This window comes from Mizuhopecten yessoensis, unplaced genomic scaffold, assembly GCF_002113885.1.
Source record: "Mizuhopecten yessoensis strain PY_sf001 unplaced genomic scaffold, ASM211388v2 scaffold10987, whole genome shotgun sequence".
Classification (NCBI taxonomy): Eukaryota; Metazoa; Mollusca; class Bivalvia; order Pectinida; family Pectinidae; genus Mizuhopecten; species Mizuhopecten yessoensis.
Window position 1 is genome coordinate 1,055,064 of NW_018408821.1, and position 11,196 is coordinate 1,066,259.

Genomic DNA, 11,196 nt, shown 5'->3' on the forward strand with positions numbered 1-11,196 from the left:
ACATCGATAGAGGTTTCGATGCGTTATATCACAATGTCGATATTATGCTTAGAAATACGCTAATAGACAGCTGTCAAAACTCACCGTTTATGTCCTTCGCCATGTCGGATGAGAGTAACTACAGTTACTCTGATCGGGTTACTTGGAACGAAAATGTCAATATGTAGGTCCATGTGCTGAGATTAGTATTCTAATATTCGTACTTTGTCGATTCATGTGTACTATAGGGTTCTACACCTACGTTCACGTTAAAGTGGCTATTTAGTCAAATAACACACCTAAAATCGATTAGATACTGAACATATATACCTCCTAACGAAACGTGTACGTTCTTGACAAAAGACATGAGCTGAAGACAACGTCCAGTGTGGTAAGTTTTTCTTTTGTGAAAGCCGGTAATTGAAAGCCGGTAATAAAAAAATAAAAAATTCTACAACCGAAATAGCGCATTGTCCGGGCCTTTCAAGTGCCAGGCGTACGTACCACGCGATCGACCGACAACAAGTCTGATGCATTGTATAAATATAATGAGATAATTGTGTACACATTTGAATTCGAATACAAAGAAATAGTTTTACATTTAGAGCATACACGCAAGAGGGTCCCATTTAGAAGTAGGGAGAATTTCAAACTGCACTAAGTACGATATGAGCACAGGGACCTGATAATTTGTTACAGCTATATGTGTACCTAAACTAAAGGTGTTCAGAGTAATTTTACATGTTTTAGGGGTGTGGGGGTGTCATTTTTACCGAAAGTATGAGTAGGTTTGTAGCGATAAGTAACGTGAAAAGGTGACCCGACAAACCTACTTAGAAATCCTACCCGGGGTCTAAAACCTACTTAGAAATCCTACCATATTACCCGTAGAAAAGTAAAGTCACTGATACCTGTTGAGAATTGACCCGTATTCCGGGGCAAATTTCTACGGATTGCTTTTACATAGCACAGCGACAGTATTTTTTTTCGATGAACATAATGTTCTTTATAACTTCTTAAAGAAAATAATCATGTAGTGTTTGATGAAATGTTAAATTAGAAAGAAAGAAAAAACCATGTCAGTAAGATGTGAATGCGTTTAGATATGTATATTGTTCTTAGTTTTTAAGTGACAATATTTGCCTTTTATTTTGTTCCTAGCCTCGTGTTTTAATTTATTTAACGAGCCGGTTCAGATTGAAGTTAATCTGTATACCGTCGGGTGAATGGTGGAACTTTTTTAAATTGAAAAAAAAAATAAAAAAAATGTAGCACTGATAACTTCCTTGTCTAAATCACTTACCCCCGAAAATCGCCAAAGTGCTCCGGTATAGCTCCGGTAAAGCTCCGGCGACCCAAATAGGCTAGATGAGACAGGCCCTTAAAACCTCAATCACATTTGCGCTGATTTCCGAAAAGGCGCCCGGGCGATAAGTTTGTTTGGCCAAAATCGGCTCGCAAGCCGGGGAACCGTATAAGGACACCGGAAGATTATCGGCCACTATCAGCCGATCTTTAGACGACGCATGGGTCGCCGGTAGCTTTTAGCACGGATATAAAGGTTGCCGGTAGCTTTTAGCACGGAGATAAAGGTTGCCGGTAGCTTTTAGCACGGAGATAAAGGTTGCCGGGAGCTTTTAGCACGGAGATAAAGGTTGCCGGTAGCTTTTAGCACGGAGATAAAGGTTGCCGGTAGCTTTTAGCACGGAGATAAAGGTTGCCGGTAGCTTTTAGCATGGAGATAAAGGTTGCCGGTGTCCGCTCGATTTTTTCTTACCCAAACTCATCGTAACCTACGTATATACCCGGCAGCTCCGTAAGTGTCCCGCAAGAATTTCGTGAGAATATTTTACGGCTCCCGGTTGCATGATACGGTCATCTTGGGATTTTATTTAATTTTACATGCTCCCAGGTGTCGTGTTGACCGCCCGATTTCCGGGCGGGTGCCGTACGGCAATCGTAAGGTAGCCGCCCGAGGTCCTCAAACTGTGTAGTATCCGTGGGATATTCGGCGGGCACCCGCCCGATAACCGGACGGGCACCAGCCTTTGCTTCCAGCGCCCGGATGGCACACATACGGGCATCTGCAGGCGCCATTTTCTCACGGACGAGCTAGGTGTTGACTTGTGTGCTTCCCTATAAATACACGCCATATAAAATGCGAAATACCGTACGGGCTACGTACATCCCGCCCGTCACACGAACATCTTCCGGTTATCGTACGACAGGTTAGTCTCGTTCAACCAGACGCTTGATCACTTGTAACTCAAGAGTCTGGTCAAACCACGAATTAGATTAGATTGTTATCTAAGTCCGTGGTCAAACACAGTGCATTAACAATATCACCACCAGAGGGCAGTATTTCGACTTTCGTTTCCGGACGTTTTGTCAACGCCATTAAACATTTCAATGAATAATGAAAATAATGAAAAAAGTTACCTATACATGCATTCCTGAAGTACCCGTGTATTCACTTTTATCGAGAACAATGTAAGAAAATGTGTCAAATCTCCAGAATAATGCCATATATTTCCATTGAATGAATCATAACTAAGCACAAAGCCAACAAGGCTGACTGAAGTTTGAAAAAAGCATGCAAAGCAAGTGAGATTTTACCTGTACACCATTCAAAACACCTTCAAGTTCTCACTCAGGTAATCTGACTTGACTTGTATCAATAGCCTTGTTAGCTTCATGAATTATTGTAAAATATCCAATGAAAATACATGAAATCATTCTTTTTGAAGCATTTTCTTACATTTTTCTCGTTAATAGTGAAAACAGGTAATTTTTTTAATGAATTAAAATATTCAATGTAATTTTTGGCCACTCAAATTCTGACTTCAAAAGTTAAAAAGGGTGTGTCAACCTTTGACCAATGAAAAAAATTACCAGAATCTCGGTAAGCCTCGTTATGATGTCACAAAACGAAAGCACTGTGTTTGACCAGACTCTCTATTCGACGTAGCTTGCGCAGGCAAAAAGAGTCTGGTTGAACGAGACTAACGACAGGTCGGCCACCGTGCGGTGCCCGTTTGTAGCCATACTCACGGCAAATCCCAGACAACGGGGAAAAGTCCGGGAAGCTGGCCGATTCCTACTTCTCGGCCGGCGGCCGGCGCGAATGTGACTGAAGCATGCTGTTAACTGAATTTAACGGTCGAATTTAGATATGCTCCCCGGCGGAATCGTCTTTTCCTGTAGTACCCAGTAGATATATGCAACACTAACCCTGAGCTAAGATGACGTACTTATGTTTCTCAATAAGAAATGAAACAAATGAAGCATTTTTACACAAATTTACCACAGTGTATATCTTACCCGGGTATTTTTTTCTACCATGAAAGAATGACCGAGGTATATTACCTTAAAAAACGACTCCGGAGTTTTTTCTTCCACAGAATTATTGACTGAGTTCTTTTTTTCAACCATGAAAACAATTACTCGGGAATTTTTTCTATCGTGGAAACATGACCCGGGTATGTTTTCTATCGTGGAAACATGACCCGGGTATGCTTTCTATCGTGGAAACATGACCCGGGTATGCTTTCTATCGTGTAAACATGACCCCCCCATGTTTTCTATCGTGGAAACATGACCCGGGTATGCTTTCTATCGTGGAAACATGACCCAGGTATGTTTTCTATCGTGGAAACATGACCCCGGTATGTTTTCTATCGTGTAAACATGAACCGGGTATGTTTTCTATCGTGTAAACATGACCCGGGTATGTTTTCTATCGTGGAAACATGACTCGGGTATGTTTTGTATCGTGTAAACATGACCCGTGTATGTTTTCTATCGTGTAAACATGACCCGGGTATGCTTTCTATCGTGGAAACATGACCCGAGTATGTTTTTTATCGTGGAAACATGACTCGGGTATGTTTTGTATCGTGTAAACATGACCCGGGAATGTTTTCTATCGTGGAAACATGACTCGGGTATGTTTTGTATCGTGTAAACATGACCCGGTTATTTTTTCTATCGTGGAAACATGCTCCCCGGCGGAATCGTCTATTCCTGTAGTACCCAGTAGATATATGCAACACTAACCCTGAGCTAAGATGACGTACTTATGTTTCTCAATAAGAAATGAAACAAATGAAGCATTTTTACACAAATTTACCACAGTGTATATCTTACCCGGGTATTTTTTTCTACCATGAAAGAATGACCGAGGTATATTACCTTAAAAAACGACTCCGGAGTTTTTTCTTCCACAGAATTATTGACTGAGTTCTTTTTTTCAACCATGAAAACAATTACTCGGGTATTTTTTCTATCGTGGAAAATGACCCGGGGATGTTTTCTATCGTGTAAACATGACCCGGGTATGCTTTCTATCGTGGAAACATGACCCGAGTATGTTTTTTATCGTGGAAACATGACTCGGGTATGTTTTGTATCGTGTAAACATGACCCGTGTATGTTTTCTATCGTGTACACATGACCCGGGTATGTTTTCTATCGTGGAAACATGACCCGGGTACATTTTCAATCATAAATAAATGACTCGGGTAATTTTTCCACCCTGGGATTACAATGTAAAGGTGACATATTTACGTTTTGGCTCTAATTATACATGCATGACCACGTCGCTGTTTAAACGCATTCCTCAGACATGTTCAATGTGTTTTATATATGTTTCTAACGTATCAGAAAGCACGAGTTTATTCCTCGGACGGATATATTCACGAGTCAATATATACGTCCGCGAAATAAATTAGTGATTTCTGATACGTTAGAAAACACAAGTGTGGGGTCTTTCTATTTCATGGATATATTGACCTTGACTGTCCACCTATCACACACATACTTGTACATATTTTCAAGAATAGTGAGCGGTAATACACGTCAGGGGTGTAGCTGGGGTATAAATCGTTTGTAACAGTTTAGTACTATTCCGTCTTTTCGTATTGCAGCGTTTTCTGCTCTTGTGAGCAGGTATTGGTTGTTGCGTCATTAGTTTGTGTGAGAAAATTACGTCGTTTTCTCAAAAAATTATCCCAAGATAACTCTGCAATACGAAAAGACGGAATTGGAAAAGGTCGATATATTGTCGGCTTTATATGACGATGAAAAATAGTAATTGATTCAGTCTTTGGCCACTAACCGAGCAGGTATTGGTTGTTGCGTCATTAGTTTGTGTGAGAAAATTACACACACACACACAAAAGGGCGGGAAACCTCAAAAGTACAGGAACCAGTTAGGTCACTGGATGCTTTCCCAACCATTTTGAAAACTGCGCCAAATATGAAACCGCGCCAAATATGAAAACGCGCTTTACATTTCCCGAACTATTTGAAGACCTTAATCGGAGATAAGAGGATTTTTAAATGTCCAGTTTATTTCTCGGGAAATCATCTTATCTCCGACTAAGGTCTTCAAATAGTTCGGGAAATGTTAAGCGCGCTTTCTTATTTTTTTTTTTAATCAATTACTAGTTTTCATCGTCATGTAAAGCCGACAATATATCGACCTTTTCCAATAGTACTAAACTGTTATAACATTCTTTAAATGCTTTTGACCCCTACGCGGTAAAATGTCTATCAATTTTCTTGCTCTGACGAATCGGTTGTTTTCACGATGATATCTTCCACCATGTACTTAGATAGAATATTGGATTTGAATAAATATTCTGTAACATCTAATGTCGGTAGATGTTCTACCAGCAACACTCGGTTCTCTCTTCGTGTCTGTATTTCCTCCATCAATCTAATTCAGATATGGAAATAGAAAGGAAATAATTTATGACTGTACGGATGATATTAGGGACACGTTTGGCGCTGTCAGTAATAATCCTCTTACCCGGACATTTAAATTGCCACCTGAAACGTTGTCGTACGTTTTGGGTTTAGATCTAATGGTACGATTGATAATTTTTACTGTATTTGATGATCGGTGTGCTTGTGCTAGGGTAATTGTTTCTTTCGGCTTAGGTAAAAACTGGCGATGGTTTTCGGTCCCGTGTTTTAGTGAAATGTTTCAATGTATAAGTTAATTTTAATGGTGTCTCTGTAATTGGGTACGTTGTATATTGTTGATAAAATAAATAGCTGGTACAACACGTACAGTTTCGCTCTGTGGATGCTACACGTCTGACTTAATCATTTAAATCGCCACCTGAAACGTTGTCGTACGTTTTGGGTTTTGATCTAATGGTACGATTGATAATTAAGTCCCCCAAACGAAGTTTGGGGACCTATTGTTTTTACTCCGATTCTTATTAAGTCACCCCGAACATAGTCGAGTAACTTATTGTTATTGTTCCGTTTCTTACTTATTAAGTCACCCCGAACGAAGTCGGGTGACTTGTTGTTATTGTTCCGTTTCTTACTTATTATTATTATTATTATTATTATTATTATTATTATAAGCTAACCGGTAATAAGATTTATATATATATATTTTAAATGCCGCCGTGACTATTCGCCATAATTATGTTTATTGAAGATTTAAAAGAAACTGTGGTTAGGTATACATGTAGCAAACACTAGTGAAAGCAAGTGTGTGCTTTTTTATAAAAGCAATGGATAAAGTCTTGAGTGTAAACAGCCCAACAGAACTCAAAATATAAGTAGTGCATTTTATAAACTGATTCTCTATTCATATAGTAACAGTGATAGAGACCTAACACCCGGGCCTGGAAAGTTATCCCAAGCAGGCACTTTCTTTGAGGAAGCACTGTATAAAGTCAAGAGTTTTATCAGCATAAGAGAAATCAAGATATTGTGCATTAGTGCATTAAACAGATTTTCTATTTATAGTGACCCATTGACCTTTGGCCACTGGACCTGAAAAGTTATCCCAAGCAGGCACTTTCTTCCAGGAAGGACTAAATAAAATCAGTGTAATCAGTCCAACAGAATTCGAAATATAGTGCACAAACTGATGCTCTTTTTAAAGTAAGTGACCTTGATCTTTGATAGCCATGGCTGAAAAGCTATCTAAAGGCTTTAGCAAACATTTTATTACACTGGATAAAGTCTGAGTGCATACGGCCCAAAAGAGCTTCAAATATTGTGCGTGAAGTGTTTTTCTATTTATATTAACATTAACCTTGAACTTTGACAACGATGCCTCAAAAGCTACGATTTGTATCCTGAGCAAATACTTTCTAAAGTAACAATGACCTAAACCTTTGACCAACAAAGCAGGCACTTACTTCGAGGTAGCACTTGTTAAAGCCTGAGTGTAATCATCCCAACAGAATACGAAATATTGTGCCTAAACTAATTTTCTATTCATGGTAACAGTGACCCTGACCCTTGACCGCCGGGCCTGAAAGGCTATTCAAAGCAAGCACTTTCTTCAAAAAAGCACTGGAAAGCTTTCCAACCAACAGTTCTGAAGATATTGTGAAGAAATTAAACAAGAAGCCCAATAGGCCTGTATCTATCACTTGCTTCCAATGCAATTTTGAAGCTGATCTAGGTCATTTATGAGGATGCTAAGCTCATTACCACTTTATTCAAATATAAGAGTATACAGGCTAGGTTGATTCATTGAAATAAATTGTTTAACCCTTCATCCCAATATACATACTATTGGCCCAATATCAGATATCTAGGACTCATTTAAACAAACTTGGTAGCCCTTCATCCCAGCATCCTACATTCCCAACACCAGGTCTCTATGCCGCTAGGTTATTGAGTAGAAGATGTTTAAAGGGAAAAGTTGATGTCCGAGGCCGGACGATGGCCAGACGACAGACGCCGCACCAGGGCAAAAGCTCACTTGTTCTTTGCAGGTGAGCTAAAAACAGATAGGACAGACGGACAGAAAACCTGAATACTTAAGATGTGCAGAGGTCCTAACAACAAATTGTGTAATTGAATTGGATAATCCCCTTTTGGGACCCCACCCCTCCCCTTAGGGAGCCAGAGTATTATGAGAGAGACCCTCTGTTAAACGGCATTCAGTCTTCTTAACCAAGTAATGCTCCAGACCATTGGTTTAAAAACATTATCAAACCATACAGAAGGACTTCAAAGGATGAACTGTATCAGTTGAATTATGTCCTCGCGGGTGTCACCTATAGAAGAAAACTGCAATTCGAAGGAAGTGCATGTGTTGACGGAAAAAATACAGTTACTTATAAGAATTTCCGCGAACTCAACTATGAAATCTGTTTTTTCATCTAAATAGACAAAATGGCTGCGATATACTGGTTACTGATTGGTCGAAACTCCGTTATTGTTCGATCTCGTTCAAATTTAGTATGAATGTGTAATATGGAATTGCAAACTCAACTGCAACATTTGTTTTCTAATTTGACAAAATGGCCGCCATATATTGGCTTCTGATTGGGCGAATTTAGATATTGTTCGAATTTTGTGAAAATTGGTTTACAGGGGTATAAGAGGATTGCGAATTCAATCGCATAGGTTATGTTGCAGTATCAACAAGACGGAGGCCTCTGATTGGTCGAAATTTAGATAGTGTTCGATTTTGATGACAATCGATTTATAGGGGGTTTTAAAGGACTTCAAATTCAATCGTATACCTTCGTTGCCATAGCAAGCACATAGAGGCTTCTAATTGGTCGCATTTTAGAAATTGTTTAATTTCACTCAAATTTAGTATGTAGTTGTATAAAGGCATTGCGATCATTTTCTGATGCATCTTTGCGACTATGGGGTAGATATTGTTCGATTTTGATACAAATTGGTATATAGGGGTATTAGGAGACTGCGAATTCAACCGCATCGGTTTAATTCGTTGCCATAGCAACCTCATAGCAACCACACGGAGGCTTCTGATTGGTCTAAATTTATATACAAATGTATTGTTTAATTTTTATGAAAATTGGTATATAGGGGTATTAGGGACTACAAATTCAACAGCATAGGTTTCGTTGCCATACCAACAACATGGAGGCTTCAGATTGGTCGAATATCAGATATTGTTCGATTTCACTCAAATTTAGTATGAAGGTGTTTTATGCCATTGTGATCCTTTTATGATGTATCTTTGCAACTATGGGGGCAGTTTGGGGGTCTTCTGTAATGGTCCCCCATTACAATTAGTACTTGTTTTTATTGTATCTGATGGTCGGTATGCTTGTGCCAGGTGTTGTGGTTTTAGTGAAATGTTTCAATGCATAAGATCATTTAGTGGTGTCTCTGTAATTGGGTTTTGATGTTGTATATTGTTGATAAAATAAATAGCTGGTTCAACACGTACAGTTTTGCTCTGTGAATGATACTCGGTTTACTTAATTGTCTTATCCGGACATTTAAATCGCCACCCGTACGTTTTTGGTGTGGTAGCATGGTATACTTATGCAACTTCCGGTTTCGGGGTTGGGTGGCGGGAAATGTTTTCCCGCGGTTTTGTGAGGGGCCGGAGGGGGAGGGGCAGTGGCTCCATCACTTTCCACCTACTTAAGTGTACCAGTACATTTTGTGACTAAATATACAGATAACACGAAATTTGGTAATGATTTAAACGCAAGGATTTTAGCAGGAGTTTCCAACTAATTCACACTGGCAATATTTATGAAATGATTTTAAAGTAGAGTGATCAAAAAATCTATAAACTAAATTTAAGCTCTTATTGGTGAGAGAGTGGTTCATGGAAGAGGTAAGAGGAGACTGTAACGAACTATGTAAAATTAATAATGGAGTAAACGATATACCCAAAACGCTCTTCAACCATGCTAAGGAAAAACTCTTTTTCAATAAGCTCGGCATGATCCTGAACCGGAAATAAACTTATCTTATCTTTTAAAACACAGCTGTGATGTCATCCATTGTTATTTGCGTACTGTATCCAACATAATTCATAGGCATCACTTGTAGCCCTCCAATAAGTTACATGTAGCTGTCCAATAAGTTACCTGTAGCCGTCCAATAAGTACACAAAAGAATCCACTTAAAAATCCAGAATTACAAATACCTTGGTTTATGGTTTCCTGAACACTTACATTTACATTTTACTGTACAAGAATTGTGTAAATCTGCAAGAAGAGCATTGTATGCTCTTTATTCCAAGTATGTACATGCAGGAGAAATGTGTTATGAAGTTTACTGTAAACTGCATGTATCCCTAGCGGAACCAGTTCTATTTTATGGTCCTGGAATCTTGGGTCTGAATAAATATAGATAAGTTGCTATGGTTCAAAATAAAGCATGCAGGTATTTTCTGTGTGCTGCTAGAAAAGCAAGTAATGTAGCCCTTCGAGGAGATATGGGTTAGAATTTGTGTGAAGTTAACCAATTAACTGAAGTTTTTAGATTATATTTACGTATAAAGAATTGCGATGATAGCAGACTACTACTGCAGACAATTCATAGATGGTCATGTTCTATTAGAAAATCGTGGGACTCTCGGGTTGTTAGTGTGAAAGCGGAGAAAAATTTAAGTGAAGTTTTAACCGCAAATACATCAACGTACAAATGAATGAAGGATATTAAGAATGTCCTGAGTTTTGAAGATGATGATAAGTGGTAGTTGATAAGCGATTATGTGAAATCTGTACATCTCAAATGTAAAAGAAAATTTTATTTAACTTTAGATGTGGTTCATTGCCCCTGGAAATTGAAAAAGGTAGGCCTACCCAACCTGTGATTCCTGTCAATAATAGGTTATGTAAATTAAATTGTGCACCAATGATGTAGAAAACGAGTTTCATTTTTTAATGGAATGTATATTTTATGATGATCTTAGAAAGCAAACAATGTATATGATTTTTCAATGATATGAACAAATTTGAACAGTTCAGATATGTGATGTGTAAACCAGTTCTCCAAAAAACACTAGCTACCCAACTTTCACTTATGTGGAGGGGAAGAACTATGTTTCTCCCATATCAGATTATGTATTATAATTAGATGTGCAGGTATGGGGTGGGAGATATATAGTTTGTCGGTAATGATAGGCCCAACCACTCTTGCCCTGTTGGGGTACATGGTATTATATATATATGCAAATTATAGTCCTGCTACAAATAATTTTTTATCATGCAATTGTTTTTCCAAAGACTGGTTAATAACATTACATGTCTGAAGATAGTAAATCGTGTGATTGTTCTTATAACGTGTCTAATAAGTCATTTTGGCTAGACACATTTTATATTCAAAGGTATAAGTAGTAGGAAAGTGCCGCTTTTGGGCCAGGGTCATTGAGTGCACTCCCCTATATAATCCTTACCACCTCCCTGGCACCCCCCTAGTGGCACCCCCCTTCGGCAGGGGGGTACCGATCGATGA

The 11,196-nt window shown here is 38.7% G+C and overlaps 2 protein-coding genes across 2 annotated transcripts in view; one reads left to right on the top strand and one right to left on the bottom strand.

Annotated features, from left to right (window-relative positions):
* The window catches only part of LOC110464399 (alpha-(1,3)-fucosyltransferase C-like), a 39,752-nt gene extending 39,416 nt beyond the window's left edge, over positions 1-336 (bottom strand). Inside the window, exon 1 of the mRNA XM_021519596.1 lies at positions 85-336. Coding sequence (XP_021375271.1) covers positions 85-103 — 19 coding nt within the window. The 5' untranslated portion in view covers positions 104-336. The remainder of the gene's footprint in view (positions 1-84) is intronic.
* Positions 1-11,196, top strand: part of LOC110464401 (surfeit locus protein 6 homolog) — a 29,435-nt gene that overhangs the window by 1,784 nt on the left and 16,455 nt on the right. The window lies entirely within an intron of this gene.